Source organism: Vanessa cardui, chromosome 5, assembly GCF_905220365.1.
Source record: "Vanessa cardui chromosome 5, ilVanCard2.1, whole genome shotgun sequence".
In the NCBI taxonomy this organism is placed as follows: Eukaryota; Metazoa; Arthropoda; class Insecta; order Lepidoptera; family Nymphalidae; genus Vanessa; species Vanessa cardui.
Window position 1 is genome coordinate 15,469,803 of NC_061127.1, and position 16,738 is coordinate 15,486,540.

The 16,738-nt window shown below is 39.0% G+C and overlaps 2 protein-coding genes across 9 annotated transcripts in view; one reads left to right on the forward strand and one right to left on the reverse strand.

The window, feature by feature from the left end:
* LOC124529649 (epsin-1) overlaps nt 1-12,773 on the forward strand; it is a 39,964-nt gene extending 27,191 nt beyond the window's left edge. For 7 of the 8 annotated variants that reach the window (XM_047103473.1, XM_047103475.1, XM_047103472.1 and 4 more), the window contains exons 3-11: nt 3,634-3,925; nt 5,400-5,572; nt 6,469-6,665; nt 8,088-8,259; nt 9,232-9,333; nt 9,731-9,875; nt 10,540-10,715; nt 11,141-11,395; nt 11,900-12,773. In XM_047103473.1, coding sequence (XP_046959429.1) covers nt 3,634-3,925; nt 5,400-5,572; nt 6,469-6,665; nt 8,088-8,259; nt 9,232-9,333; nt 9,731-9,875; nt 10,540-10,715; nt 11,141-11,389 — 1,506 coding nt within the window. In that variant the 3' untranslated portion in view covers nt 11,390-11,395; nt 11,900-12,773. The remainder of the gene's footprint in view (nt 1-3,633; nt 3,926-5,399; nt 5,573-6,468; nt 6,666-8,087; nt 8,260-9,231; nt 9,334-9,730; nt 9,876-10,539; nt 10,716-11,140; nt 11,396-11,899) is intronic. The other variant, XM_047103476.1, reaches the window with a different exon arrangement.
* Nucleotides 12,774-14,914: 2,141 nt separating this feature from the next.
* Nucleotides 14,915-16,738, reverse strand: part of LOC124529651 (protein singed) — a 47,790-nt gene continuing 45,966 nt past the window's right edge. Inside the window, exons 8-10 of the mRNA XM_047103480.1 lie at nt 16,506-16,667; nt 16,235-16,362; nt 14,915-16,030 (exon numbers count right to left, since the gene is read on the reverse strand). Coding sequence (XP_046959436.1) covers nt 15,831-16,030; nt 16,235-16,362; nt 16,506-16,667 — 490 coding nt within the window. The 3' untranslated portion in view covers nt 14,915-15,830. The remainder of the gene's footprint in view (nt 16,031-16,234; nt 16,363-16,505; nt 16,668-16,738) is intronic.

Genomic DNA, 16,738 nt, shown 5'->3' on the forward strand with positions numbered 1-16,738 from the left:
ATACATGGAAGATGTACCAAAATATGTGTTTTTTTTTTAGAATTTTTTTAGAACCAAAATATGTTTTTGTCTGTCTGTCTGTTTGTTCCGGTTAGGCTTCGGAAGGACTAAACCTGGACAGATAGCTGATGAAAAATGCGCACGAAGTCGCAGGCAGAGCTATTATTGGTTAATAAGAGTTATGTTTACACTTGGTGCGAAATGGTTGCTTTTCGTCGCGGATCGTCTGATAAGATTGTTTGTGACTTTTGCGAATTTCCATCTCTCAATACGTGTCATACCGTAAACAAAACTTGGAACCGTGTCCAAGTAAATACGCTTGCAATTCTAAAGTTAGCGCGATTGATAAGATAGATAAACGTCTTAGTCACCAGATAATGGATGATTTTTACTCGTCATGCTTACCGCGAGACATTGATTATTGTATCAGTTGCGTTTCCATTGATACACACTGATATATTAGTATACACATAAATTAGACGTCCAGTGTCGTCAAACGTCAAAAAAGATGACGGCTGTTATAAAATGTAACTAATTCTACATAAAACGATATGTAAATTTGACGACCTCTATGGTTGAGTAATTTCTACACAGGTTTTCATGGGTACGCCTCTCCGAGTGTCCGGGTTCCTTTCCCGGCACAGTCGATATAGAAAAGTTTAGTTTTCAATGTTGTCTGGGGTCTGAGTGTTTGTAGTACCGTCGTTACTTCTGATTTTCCGTAACACAAGTGCTTTAGGATAATTACATTTAAATACATTGGGATCAGATAGATATATCTGATGTTGTCTAGTATTTATAATATTCGTAAAGTTATATGCTTAACATTGAGGAAGTATGTTACATCCTCAACGCTGTCCGAATATCAATAGATGAGAAATGATCAACGCTCGTAAGGCATTGCACGTGCTACATATCCTCGGATGTCCTTTTGAATTCCGGTCCATAGCGACGGACGTGGTTATGACGAGACAAATCATTAACAGTCATTGGTGTGTCTCTGATAGCGATAACCTTCGTTCACGAAATTGCACTAAGACACTATAGAGAACTAATTGCCGCCCGCGGCTTCGCTTGCTTTTTAAGGGGTTGGTTGACATATGGTAGGTTGCTTTTTAAGGGGTTGGTTGACATATGGTAGGCAAAAAAGTAGTCTATGTCCTTCCTTGGAGGTCAAATCAAATCAAAATAAACTTTATTCAAGTAGGCTTTTACAAGCACTTTTGAATCGTCATTTTACAACCAAGTGAAGCTACCACCGCTTCGGATAGTAGATTCTACCGAGAAGAACCGGCAAGTTATTCAGTAGTTACTCTTTTTTAATATTTAAAAATACAAAGTCATGTTAGTTAAATTAAATTATTTAAATTAATATATCCTGCGTGGAAGTCAACAGGTATTAGCTCCACGCTTTTTTATCATCTATAAAATCTTGTATTGAATAATATGCTTTTTCTACCAATGTATTTTTTAACAAACGATTTGAATTTACTAAACGGCAAAGTTAAAAGTTCAAGTTTGCTTCATACCAAATTTCATCAAATTCGGCTTATTGGTTTGGTAGTGAAAGAGCGACAGGCAGACAGAGTTACTTTCACATTGTTTTAATATAAGTGTAGAAGTATAGAATAACTCTGCCCCTGCAAAATCAACTACGTAAGTTCATGATCCAAGAACTGGATTAAGATGGTGTCCTAACCGATTTGGGCCACGACAGCCAATTTCTGCAATGAGACCAGTTAACTATGACACATTACATAAACACAGATTTGTCTCTTTTCTTCCATTCTCGTAATCTGACGGGATGATAAATTTTATGTGACGGAAAAGAGTAAGTCTTTCTAGCCCAAAGTTTTACACGGCTATGGATTTTTACCAGCATTCCGAAATAGTGGGGGAGTGTATGCAATTCCATCTTCCACACTCGGTGTTGTTATTAAAAAATATTTCGACGGACCTAATAACATATATCAACCGATTTCGAGTTTGAACTCAGGACCTCGAGATCTGCGGTATTATCGACTAGACCCATAAGCCCAAGTGTAATATAATATGGATACCAAGAAATACATTTTAGTCTATTTTTTGTAATAGTAGTAACAATTCGCTTAAATTATCGTTCATTAATTGAGTTTAGAGAATTTCTAAATTAAAATGATGGTAATATTTTTATTGTGTCGTTCAAATAACTACAAACGTACCTCTGAGCATATTTCCGCTTAAGCACTTTAAGCCGATACAACAGTTATCTAAATTACTGTTAAATCGACCCAAAAACCATTACACCTTATCGTTCAAACGAAACATCGTGTATAGTTCATTTCAACAGAATTCATAAATACCATTAAGTTGAATTAAAACGCAAACACCTTACTGAGTTGGAAGTTTTTTTGGTTAGAAACATTTAGTTTTAGGTTAAATAAATATCAACAATCATATACAAATATGAACGGAACCGATTTTAGCGTATTTATTAATTTGAGGCAAGATAACCGCTGACGCCAGAAGCTATTGCATAATATATTCTTATATGTTGTATATAGAATTTTGGCCCAACATTACATATATAATTATTGACTAAAAAGTTGTGTATAAAAACGTTACACTTATATATATAATTATACTATAATTATTATATATATATATTATATATATAATATTGGACCTGAATGTTATATGCAAAATATTCAAATATAGAACATCGGAACCTTCGTTGTATCTAGCGTGTATGTTAATATGGTTACGTCATTACCACGAGCCCTACTGGCAAATGATTTTGACACCTACGTAATGTCTTACATTATCACAGTACTATTACATCTTTGAAAGAAATGTGTGTTTCAAATTTTGAATACTTTACCATTTTGATAATGTTTGAGTATTTCTTGTGTACAAGTTCTGTAGAGACGTATTTCAGAAACGAATAATATCTTACGATCGTTTCACGATTCCTAAAGCAACATCGATTCTGATTCGTGATTATTTTTCAGGCCATAGTATGGTGAATGGGGTTTATGGTATTATAACGGAACAAACTTGCTAGTGTTAACACAATTAAACGGAACTTCAATAAAATATATACCTATATCATCTTTTTATTCTAGACCTCTTTATCATTATATCATTAATTTGACCAAAGATATTTATATCTTTGGTCAAATTAATAAAAAATAAATCGTATAAAAAATATAAGTAAACGCTGTTATAAAGTTATTCTCTCACGATGATCCTGCTGAGCATATTATGAATTATGAGAAAATTCTAACTTCCTCCCCATCTTCCTCCAGATTACGAAACACTGATCAAAGTCATATCAACTATTTCTACTTTAATCAGCACAATGGTCGTTTCAGTATTCACCAGATTTCAATTCTGGATGGTCAGTGGTCGTTTTAACAAATTACGACATGAGCAAATATGATCTTTTCATTATTAACACCGATTAATTATTTACCTGTTTTTGACATGATTGAATTTTTCGTGAATAAAATGTGCAAAGATCATATTACAGCTATCACATCATAACGAGATCAAGTAAAAAAATACTTAGGGCTATCAAGTTCGAACACATATTTGCCTTTGTAAATGATTTGATAAATTGAATTAATTGTAAAATATTGAAATGATTTCCAGGTAAAAGTGCGCGAGGCAACATCAAACGATCCATGGGGCCCATCCAGTACTCTGATGGCGGAGATCGCCGACCTCACATACAATGTGATGGCGTTCACCGAGATCATGCAGATGATATGGAAGCGGTTGAACGACCACGGCAAGAACTGGCGGCACGTGTACAAGGCTCTGGTCCTGATGGAGTACCTCATCAAGACCGGTAGCGAGAAGGTGGCGATGCAGTGCAAGGAGAACATCTTTGCGATACACACGCTCAAGGACTTCCAATACATGGAGGAGGGAAAGGACCAAGGTTAGTTCGGTACACTAGAAAAAGAGGTAACTACTGAGTGGCTTGCCGATCCTTCTCGGTAGAATCTACTTGCCGTAACGGTGGTAGCTTCACTTAATATAGTTGTTAAATGATGATCCAAAAGTGCTTGTAAAAGCTTTGATTTCGATTCATCACTAAAAACTTATCTCTTTAACGTAAACGTAGGCGACAGCATTCAAATATCGTTCTCATATCGTTCGTGTGACAGCTTAAGGAGTGAGAACTAAAAAAGAAAACGTTATTTTTCTGTATATAACCTTTTTGTCATCTGCCGATCTAATGATTATTATTATTAGCTTGGAGTCAATTTGAACATTGCGTTAGATTTTATTTGCAACGTACCCTCAAGTTTTGAAAACGTTTGTATATTTATAACAAAAAAAAACTCTAAAATTAAATTAATAAACGTTCAGAAATCGATGTTTCAACAACTATGTCGTCAACATTACCGTCAATAATATAGAAAATGTTTAAATTACATCACACAGATCTATAATTCAGAGTTCGTCGCTCCGCGGTCGGCTTTTATTATTGTCGCTTCGCTATTTATAGTCTGTTCGAGTATCATTCGGTAATTAAAAACTAATTTCGAAGTTTGGTGACCCATTAAGTACGGAAGGGTTTGTTAAAATTTCTTACGTCGCAAATGTCAAAGCGTAGTGGTCACTTATCGTCAATAGGCCCATTTGTTTAGTCCTGAATCATATAGTAAAATATAAATTTGTACATTTACGGTAAAATATGGGCTAGAAGAAATCCCCATTTCAAATGTTCGATCGAAAATACAAGCACGAATTTATTTGATCGACCTTTCGTTAAAATTATTTTATTGCACTGGCATTATTTGGTACACTTCAATGCATAATTAAATATGAAAAAAAAACAAGTTTCTTCATAGGTTTGTTATAAATAACGAACGTTATCAGCTTTCACCGCTAACATAAAATAAATGGCAAACTAGTTGTATCATCTGTTAATAAGATGAAATGTAATTATTACTGACCTACAATCGGCCTTGGCACAGTTAATGATATCGCCTGCGTTTCTTAATATCGTTGAATTCAATATAACTGAATATTCATCGGATCCTATAAAAGTTTGCGATGTAAACCGTTCTCAGGAACCGGTTCTGTAGTTTCGCACGTCTAACTGTTAATTTATTTTTGAACGGTATCCACAGCCGAAATAATAGTTTATTTTTAATGTCAATGTATAATAGTAAACGATTGTATTCTACGTTATAAAATATTATTAATATCAAATTTATGTCTACAAAAAGAACACGTTGTTTGAAAGTACTAGTATTTATGTTACGTGTAATTCAAACAGCATTGTGAGCGTTGGTTTATATCCACGATTTGTTTTAGAAAGATAAATAATTATCTGCATGATATTCTAGCAAAGAGTGTTTTTGTATGTACATTTTTACAATCGTAAGTGATACAAATTTCAGGCCTAAACGTGCGTGAGAAGGCGAAACAGCTCGTGAATCTTCTGAAAGACGAGGAGCGCCTGAAGAACGAGAGGGCGCGCGCCCTCAAAGCGAAGCAGAGGTTCGCGCAGAGCGCCAGCGCCTTCGGCAGCGACGGCGCGCTCGACACTCCCTCCAGTCCCACATACCCCCCGGTGAGCACTCTCGTTTGTGGTTAAGGGGATGATGTCGATGTATCTTCGCACTAGAGCAGTGGGGTGGAATACGCTCCACACTTGACGACCTCCGTGGTCGAGTGGTGTGTACACCGGTTTTCATGGGTACGCCACTCTGAGGTCCCGGGTTCGATTCCTGGCCGAGTCGATGTAGATTACCATTAGTTTTCTATGTTGTCTTGGGTCTGGGTGTTTGTGGTACCGTCGTTACTTCTGATATCCATAACACAAGTGCTACAGCTACTTACATTGGGATCAGAGTAATGTATGTGATGTTGTCTCATATTTATTATTATTACTTTCTACAAAAGATGGGAGAGGGCTTAGCCCAGCCATGAGACTTTTACCTTTATTAATTTTATAGGGATATAAAATCTTAGACTCGAGATGGCCCAGTGGTTAGAACGCGTGCATCTTAACCGATGATTGCGAGTTCAAACCCAGGCAAGCACCTCTGTTTCATGTGCTCAATTTGTCTTTATAATTCATCTCGTGCTCTGCGGTGAAGGAAAACATCGTGAGGAAACCTGCATGAGACAAATTTCATAGAAATTCTGCCACATGTGTATTCCACCAAACCGCATTGGAACAGCGTGGTGGAATATGTTCCAAACCTTTTCCTCAAAGGGAGAGAAGGCCTTTAGCCCAGCAGTGGGAATTTACAGGCTGTTGTTGTTGTTGTAAAATCTTATGAATAAATAAGCATCAAACAAAACATCCCTTTATTCGAAAGGAAAAAAAATCGATATGCTGAAATGTGCACGAACTTCGACTGAGTAAATAAATCAGTTCCACCTGTGCTGGTCCTCAGCTGAGTAACAGCTCACTAACTTCGACTGAGTAAATAAACCAGTTCCACCTGTCCTGGTCCTCAGCTGAGCAGCAGCTCGCCGGCGGAGTGGTCGGGGCGCGAGGCGGAGCTGGCGCGGCCGCTGACGGCGGGCGAGGAGGAGCTGCAGCTGCAGCTGGCGCTGGCCATGTCGCGCGAGGAGGCCGAGCGCGAGGAGCGCCGCCGCCGCTCCGACGACGTGCGCCTGCAGCTCGCCATCAGCCAGTCGCAGAACGACTTCCGGTGCGCACCAATGCCGATACTCGTTAATTCAAATCGTTAAAAATACATTGGTGAAAAAGGCGTATTATTCGATACAAGATTTTGTAGATGATAAAGCGTGAATTTATACCTGTTGACTTCCAGGCAGGATATATTAATTTAATAATTGTATTAACTTAAAAATTAACTAACATGACTGTATTTTTGTAACTACTGAGTTTCTTGCCAGTTCTTCTCGGTAGAATCTACTTTCGGAACCGGTGGTAGCTTCACTTAATTGTTAAATGACGATTCAAAAGTGCTTGTAAAAGCATACTTAAAAAAAAAAATGCCAATGCCAATGCCAATCGTAGTCAAGCCGACCTCCTCCTGTATTTTTCATGTTCTATTATCTTGACTCCCAAACCAATAGGACTGTACCTCTTCAAAAACGATTCTGTTGAACATTATTCGGATACTATATTGACGACCTCCGTGGTCGAGTTGTGTGTACACCGGTTTTCATGGGTACGCCACTCCGAGGTCCCGGGTTCGATTCCCGGCCGAGTCAATGTAGAAAATTCATTAGTTTTCTATATTGTCTTGGGTCTGGGTGTTTGTGGTACCTTCGTTACTTCTGATTTTCCATAACACAAGTGCTTTAACTACTTACATTGGGATCAGAGTAATGTATGTGATGTTGTCCAACATTTATTTATTTTATTTATTATTTATTACTTAAAATAATTCGTAGCTAGTTCCTATTAATCCTGTTCACGATCCAATCCCGAACCCCATCCTCACAGACTCGAACAGTACCTTCGTGCGCAGGCGCACCTCATGCGCAACACAATCGTATCCAAAGTGGAACTATATCCGAGATGCTGGTTCTTCGGCTGTATGGAGTGTCGCCCGAATGTTATTCTGTTAGTGTTTTAAAACCACCATGTAAAATACAACAGACTAGTTACCAAATAACCCATTAGTTGCCCAGTAGGACTTTGGTTCACCATTTGGTTAAAAGCGTTATTAACAATGAGGGTATATTTGTGTTTTTCATGTATAAAATCGGTAGGCAGACAGACAGCCCACCTATACACATTGACATTGTATGAAAACTTGCACGAAGCTCTGCTTACTGCTCTACCAAGTCAACCCAACAATCCACACTAAAGCAAAGTAGTTGAATAAACTCCGAAACATTCTTAAGAGGAGAAGACACCCAGAAATCACGGAATTAGTGGGATGTTATTTTATCAGACTTCAATAATTATACACTAAATATTGTGATATTAATTTGTACAATTTACCACATTTAATTTTTAATAATTGAATATGAAATAACAAAAAAGCAGCAAAACAATTAGTTATTCAAACTGTATATGTAGTATATGTCATTGTATAATCAACAAATACTATATATATTCCTACATATATATTTAAATAAGAAATATATTATTACAGAACTACAGGCGTGGAGCCCAAGAAACCGGAGCAGCAGTCACATCTGCTGGATTTGTTGGACGTAAACCTCTCCCCGTCGACCGGGCCCCCCGCACTCGGCCAGGCCCCCGCGCCACTCGACCCCTGGGGCCTGCCCTCGCCGCCCGCGCACGTGCCCCCCGTGAATCCCGCGGTGAGACACGCTGTTATTTTAGAAAAGCACGGCATCTTATCTCTGTTTTCAAACATACTATAACTAAAACGAATCCGTGTTAAACTAAAAACTTCTTATATAAGTGTACAGACAGCAGAAAAATGATATTTTGTTTAACTACGTTTTGGAGGACTGTGAACTTGTCATGTTATTGACTCAGTTCCATAATGGATATGTTCCATATTGATTTCTTTAGTACACAAATTGTACAATAAAAAAAGTAGTAAATTAATAATTTTATATTCCATATATTTAGTGTTTACATTTGGACCTCCGCCCCGCTGCGGACACAATGGTAAGGAGATAAATCGGAACGTAGCTTGTGCTAATGTCATGACATCTACATCATTATCTTTGGTAGATGGGCCGTGACGTAATGATCGAGATATAAACCACTTGACATGATTTACAAATACATCAGTATATGTATAATGTATTATGCTAGATATATGTATAATAGATATATAAGTATGTAAGTGTTTATTACTGTTGTACTTTCTATTGTCTTATGAGTAACTGCCACGACGTTAAATGTCAAAATCGAATCTATTATAAGGCCACTCTCATACTGGTGATACTGTTATATGTCAGCAAAATATTTTAATTAGCTCGACTTTGAGTATGGTCTTTTTCCAAATTTTTCGTCATATAAGTCAGCAACTACATTAAACATGTAACCAAGAGTGATAATAAAATAACAAATAGTTCAGGCAAAATTGCGATGAGTACATTGACTATATACAGTACAGTTATGTAACAATTTGAAATGGAAACAAAAAAATTAGAATTGAATTATAATTTATTGAAGTGAGCAAGACAGGGAGGTAGTTATAATGTAATGAGCGTGACTAACAGCGAGTCCCTTAGTTGAATTATAATTTATTGAAGTGGGCAAGACAGGGAGAGAGTTGTAATGTAAAACTAATGAGACTAACGGCCATCCCCCCTTAGGACACGTCGCCGGACGGCTGGTCGGGCGCGCCCAGCCCCGCGCGCGACCCCTGGGCGCCCGCCGCGCTCGCCGCGCCCGCCGACCCCTGGGCGCCCGCGCAGGTGTGTCATTGCCTTTATCTTTACTTCCATACGATTAAATGATACACATTAAATGTAAATCTTTATACATTTCATGTCAATCATTTTATCTGTTTATTAGGGTAAATAGTCCCAGCCAGGTCTACTTTTTCTGACAAGTTGAACTCTGGAGTACACTTAACATCAGATGAGATGGAAAACGAACGCCTATTCAATTATTATATAAAAAATAATGTTATTAATAATTATTGCAAATACTAGTACATACTAAAAATTTTGTTTCTTATAATATTTGTTTGTAACTAATTTTTTTTTAATACATTATGCTTAGTAAATGATCATTATATACTATCTAAACCTGAATGACGATCTTCGAATCTAGAGAAACGTATATTTACGTATGTAATACGTGTTGCAGCTGCAGAGCAAGTCTCCGCTGTCGCTGCTGTCGTCGCCGTCGTCGTCGGAGCTGGAGCAGTTCGACGCGCTGTCGCAGCGCCCGCGCACGCAGCCCGCCGCCCCCGCCGCCCCCGCCGACGACCCCTTCGACCTCTCCGCTCTCGGTAACGCCTCTTAGCCTTCATCTAACACTTACATGTATCGCATTCATCCAATCAGCACACGAGATGCGTTCCCTTCTACACCAGTTCACAATTGAAACGCTTACCATCGATAGATTACAATACGAAAAATTATGCGTTAAATTGCAATCATATTTCACGCTTCACAATACTAGACAGATTATAATCTAACGATTTTTGTAATCACATGTGACATATATTAAAAAAGACAGATGTCGTTGGACCACCGAGTAGAATGAAATCGCTTTCTCTATGTATTATGTATAGAAAAAGACAGTGTAACGAATAGAGGGAGATGGCATAATCTGACTGGCGATTTCCAAACTAAACTTTTTCAATATATTATGAATTATGAAACGATTACCTGGCTATTTCATCTCATATTAAATTGTTTCTATAATATATGAGACAAACAAAAAAAAAACCCCGCTGAGTTTCTTTCGCCGGTTCTTCTCAGGTCAGGATATTTTCTTTTCCGAACCGGTGGTAGTGTTGACCATCAATAAGAAAGTGTAATGTTTCTATATTGAATAAAGTTATTTGTGCTTGAGTTTGAGTATGGTCATTGCCTCGATAGTCCTCAAATTATTAAGTGGAAAACTTATTCGTTACTCGTTAAAAATATTTGACTATAAAATGTTTTCAGGTGACAGCCTGACCCCGAAGCCGGTGTCACCCCCGAACACCGGCGCCATCAAGAAGTCTCCATCCGCCTTCCTCGGGGAGAACTCCTCGCTCGTCAACCTGGAGCGCCTGCTGCAGCCCGTCGCGCCCGACCCCCCCGCGCCCAACCCCTTCGCGCACGAGCGACCCCCCGCACCCGTCAGTACCTACCTAACCTAGACACGTATAGTACGACACAAATTAGATGTAGCGTCGGAAAATGCAATGGAATGAAAATAAAACCGATTACTGACGATTTACACAACCGATACAAATAGCTCCCTATCGCGCCATTCGACGCTATTCGTCGCTATAGATTCACGCGTCAGAGAAAGCAAGTGCATGTAAATCGACGCGTCAAATTGACGAATATATTAGGTCATATGATATTACAAGTTATTATGTTTGCGTAAAGATCATATTCGCATGAGAAATAAATATTGATAATTTGGGATACCGTACTCAATTCGGATGTGATCGGTTTTACGAATTTTGTCGATGCGACATCTAAGTTGTGTCATACTATACACATCGATAAATATGTTTAAACAGGCTCGAAAATTAATCGTAATATTGTATTGCAGGTTAAACTGTCGATCAATGAAATCAAACAGCAACAAATGGGCCTCAACACGGGGCTTTCATTCCCAAGCGCGTCGCCCGCCTTCGGGGCCCCGATGGCAGCCGCGCCGCCTCTGGTGGGGGGCCCGGCGCCGGCGCTGTCGGGCCCCCCCGCCATGGGGGCGGCCGCCGACCCCTGGGCGCCGGCGCGCGCCACGTCGCCCTGGTCGCCGCCCGCCACCCGCCACACTCCGAATCCCTTCCTATCCTAGCCACAGGTACTTTAATATTTATATCATATATTTATGTAGAAATTTTATGTAAGTTTGTACCTGGAGTTCTCCTACACGATTTGACGAATTTTACATGCTTAACATAACATGCTGAAATGTTATTTAAAAAGAAACTGGCACAAATAAGTAACCCGCAACAAAGACAGATGAAATTCTACCAAATGTTTGGCAACATCATAAAAAATCCTGTATACAATCTTGATTCAAACTCCAATATCTTTATATTCATAAATATTCTGCATGTGTGTATTTACCTGAACTACTTTTAAATGATTTAGACTGATTTATTATATACTAAAAAGGAAAATGAAATCGTTTTAAAGGCATGCTGTAAATATTATAATAGAGGTTCTGAAACTGAGCAATTTCACTAACATTATAATGAATGAAAATACTTGTTGTATTATTATATAACACAGTTTTAATTTTTAGCAATTAATTTGATACAGAAATGTAAATTATCCATGTAACAATAGTGTTTTGTTTCAGAGCAGCTCTCAGTAGGCGGGCAGCTCGCAGCCATGCTTGAAGGTACCGTTTGGTATGAGACCGATGGTACACATGCTTCATTGTTTCATCAGTGCATAAACACAAGTTCGCAACGAGTGTTGCCAGTTCAGAACACTTTTTATTTCAATAAAATTCCACAGCAATAAGACAAATAATTATAAATAAATTGACCAATTAATGAATTTATTAAACTCGGAATTCAGCTGGTTTGTGTGTGACGATGGAACAGAAATCAATTACACCGACGCGCCAGGCGGGTCGCTCGTGCGGGTGTGACCGTCGGTCGCTTTCTTCTGTTTAGATACAATCTAATAACTAATCGATCAATTCGTTTGTCAATGAATAATTATTATTCTAAGCACTATGTATAAAATTGTCAAAGCAATATTTTTAAAACGAAAAATAACGATAAAAAATATTTTTATAATTTAAAAAAAATAATTCCCCCTTCATCCTTACAATCATTAACGGACGACAATTTTGTAAATAGTGTTCGGCTCTTTACTAAAAAAAATAATATATATTTTGACAAGATTATTTATAATCGTTTTTTTTTATTTTATCTCGCGAGTGGTGTATTTAAATTTAGTGTGTAACATAAAACGTGAAACTATTGTGGTGATAGGTTTAAATTAAGGTATATGAGGATAGATACAGTATGTAATATAACGAACGATACATAGACTGGGTACCGCTGTCGCGTAGACTGGACGCGTTCAGAAATGCGCGGGACGGGTTCGAATACTATTTTTTTTAAAATCACAAATATGTTGTTAATATTTTTTACCCATGTATTCGTAAAATGTCATAATCTTTACACGAAAAAAATATGTAACATTTTAGGTGCTAAAAATAAGCGAATATACCTAAACAAACAAATCGTAACAGTATTACTATTGTGTAAAATGGAAATAAATACGTTTGTCACGGTTTCTGAACGCGCGAGTAGAGTAGCGTAGGCAGACCTAGAGAAGTAATTTCTTATCTGTGGTTAGGGCGTTTTGGCGGGAATGCGAACCACGTGCTCGCAGACTGTTTAAGGAATTAATGTAGTTATTAAAGGAATTTCACAGTGCAGTGTATTAGGATTGATGTTAGTGATATTTGTCGGATTGATTTTATTAGTCTGTTTTTTCCTCACAGTAATAATAATAATGATTAACGAGATAAAATTCTAATCCGATTTGTTATGTTACTACGCTAGTTCTTCCCATGTATGTCAGTAAATAATAGCTCTGAATAATAACTAGTAACCGTACAGATCTGGATTAGAAATTAAACTAACTCGAAAATGTAAAGGGAAAAACAGAAGTAAAGATTAATTTGTATGAGGTTTTGAAATTTTTGACTCTTGTCAAATCGTTTGTTTTGTAAAAATTAAATAATTTATATAATATTACTTTTATTTGTTGAAAAAAAAAAACCATTTTCTGTAATCATGATTATTTTTTTTTAAGTAGCTTTTTAATTAATGTACAAAAAGTAATAACTTGTTGTGTTCTAGATTGTAATGTCACCAGTGTGGTTCTCTTGTCAATTTTGAGGATTATTCTCGTATACAATTGTTTATAATATAAAATGTAATTGTGGATTGTATAGTTGTTTAAAAACTGTCGCCATGTTAAATGTCTGTGAACAGTCACATAACGAATTGTATAATATCTGCACTGTGAAGGTCCGGCCGGTCCGCAGTCGAGGGCTACGTCGTGAGGAGTGCAAATCGTGCCTTAGATAACATGTATGTGGAGTCGCCGCGCTCGCCGCTCGCTGTCGGAGGACTCGCTAAACACGCGACATTCAAACAAACTTCATTCAAAATTAAAAAAAAATTAAGTGTATGAAATGCCACCCGAATGTATTGGTACTATAGTGACGAGTTTCGATCGGAAGTATAGACAATAACATATCGAGGATTAATTCCAGAGCTCCTCCGCAGCGAGCCGTCGCGACTCTCCAAGTTAACGTTACTATTAATTAATTCAGCAATCTGATAAGTCGGGCTGAATAGTCAGGTGGCTGTAATGATAGATTGTAGTATTGTGTTTCAACATTTGCGTTTACGTGTCGCCTCCTGCCTATTGTAGTCGTCAAGTGCCCGCAGACCAAACTCCGCTATGAGCCTTTTTGGGCTCGTGGCCTCGTCGGTGGCGCGCGTTTGGTCTGCGCGCAGCTCAAACCGCTCGTCCATTTTATCGAACTTGCCTTGCCTGCACACCGACGCAGCAACATGCACCTTACGGCTCTCGTAATACGTGTCAACCCCGTATGAACTCGTGCCTCAGTCTTTAGATCATTAGTGTATAGGAATCTTTCTAGTTTGTTGTTTTGATATCTGCACGACTAGTTAATCACGCCGTCGGTGCGCCGGAATGTTGTGTGACTTTTTTAGGATTTTTTGTCGTTTAGCGAATTAATTATGATATTCGAATGTGACAGGGCCGGGCGAGTTCGCGACTAAGAATTGTCCAAATCCGCTTTATTACGTGTATGTTGCGTACAAAATATTCCATTTTATATGTGTATGTGGTATCTAAATAAGGAAAACCCTCATTTATGTAGAAAATTCTATGTTATGGCAACACTGAGTATTGCTTATTGTATTTTTGTGATCACAAGTGTTTCTGTACATAGCGAAGGCAGCCGAGAGTATCGCAGCCGATACCGCCGCTCCGATTCCTTTACGGAAGCAATAATGTCATTTTTACAATGGCAACATCTGACTAATGTTTTTTTTCGCTTTATTATTTTAACTGGCGATTCAAATATTCAATGGTTATTATTTGTATCAATTATGTAGATAAATTATTTTTAATATATTAATTTTGACCAATAAAATGCATCGATGCTAATCCAACGTGTCACTGTAGCTAGGGAGAACTGTAAAGATTTAATGTAACTATTTAATTAAAATATATAAGTTTTTCAATAAGCTTCGTTTATTTCCTCTCCTCACACCTAAATACAAAACCTCCACAAATAAATAAAACAACAGGATACAATATGATTATAATTTATTTATTAATAGTTTACAAGACGTTATCGTACAAATATTTAGGATCAGCAGTAATGCCATACATTCTCCATTATTTGTTCATTATAAAAAACTTATCGAGACGTCGCTTCCCAAACGCGAGTGCAAGTAGAAGTCTCGGCGGCTCCGACCTCTCGCTCGCTCCGCCCGGATTCAAAACTCGTAAAAATCTCAAAAAACTCGTCTAAAGATTAAAAAACCCCGGAATGGACGAACATCTGGGAGCGGTGTAAATGCAGCTTAATCCTATACCGATATTACTTACAGTAACTTAACTAGCTTACTCATATGAAGCCAGACCGCGAAGGGAATGTTCGGCAGCACGTCTGGTATTGCGAATAGCCCAGTGGCGACACCGCGCCGCAGCGGTCGCCGGAGTCACCAATGCGGACCCGCCTCGGTCGGACCCAACTCATCGACTAGACGCTACGACGACCGACACGCATCCGACACGCATCCGATACCATTACGACTTAATTAAATTTAATTTAGATACTTTAAAATAAATACTCAAGCGATTCCGCGACACGGGAAATACAAAAATAATTCTCATCAAGCGATTACGTCGGCAGATCTACCAATATAAGAAAATAATCTATGATTACGATATTAGACAAGCGATATTTCGATACGATCACATTCGCACGCGTGCGATAAACACCTTATCCGAACTAATGCGAGTGGCGCGGCCAGTTGGCGCGGTATATATTTTTTTTTGATGAAATGTAAATTAAACAATGCCGGGTGCATTGCAGACATTCCCGTTTTTATTTTTATTAAGTACCACTGGCGGCGGATTCTGCCGGGAATCGGCCGATTGGATGCGGGGGCGGCAGCTGCGCCGCGCACTCGGCGGGGCGTGCGGGGGGGGCGGGGCGGCTAGTACTCCCAGTGCGTGGCGTGCGCGAGGTCGGCGCCGGCGAGGCGGAAGTTGCCGTTCTTGGCGGCGGCGAGGTAGCTGTGCTGCGCGCGGATGGCGAGGCGCGTGGGCTCGCGCAGCTCGAGGTGGAAGGGCTGCGGCGCGTCGCTGTCGCACGACACGCTCTCGCTGTCCGCGTGCCAGTACTTGCCGTTCTGACCTGCGCGCGGGGGGGGGGGGGGCTGTTAGTTGAGCTCACACCACACAGCAAGTCACCGAAAGTGCGTGCTCGAATAATGTCATTTGACCTTGAATAGTGGAACTGTCTAGGGCGTCTCGTATATAAGACTAGTCTTTGAATAGACTCCGTACAAATGAAGGTAAACTTTATTGATTTGATTGATAATTAAGGTATTGAGCGTACCTTTGAAGTAGACAGCTCCCTTTGGCCCGCGGATGACCTGGATGGTCTCGTAGTTGGCCTTGTTGCACTCGAGCTTGACGCCCTTCGGTCCGACGAACCCTTGCTCGCACTTCAGCACGAGGATTGGCCTGCAATTATAATATTAACATTACGATCTACAAAAAAGGACTTTTAGTTTAATTATCATTTTTACTTATCAAATTCAATATTGTAGTAAGTAAGTAAGTAATAAGTTTTTCGAGAAGATATTTATAGCATTGGCAACACCGACCTGTTAATGAGATAGAAGTAGTATTTGCAGTTGTCGTCGATGGTGTCGGAGTTGGCGTAGAGGTGTCCCGACCGTTTGGTCATCAGGTATTTGCCATTGTTGGCGCGGAAGGCGACCGCGCCGTCTCCTTGCCACTCCAGCTCGAACAGCGCGTTTGATGATCTGCGTAAGTTGAAAATGATTAAACTACTGAAAACCAGATAAACGTAACTTAAACCGCTATCATTCATATA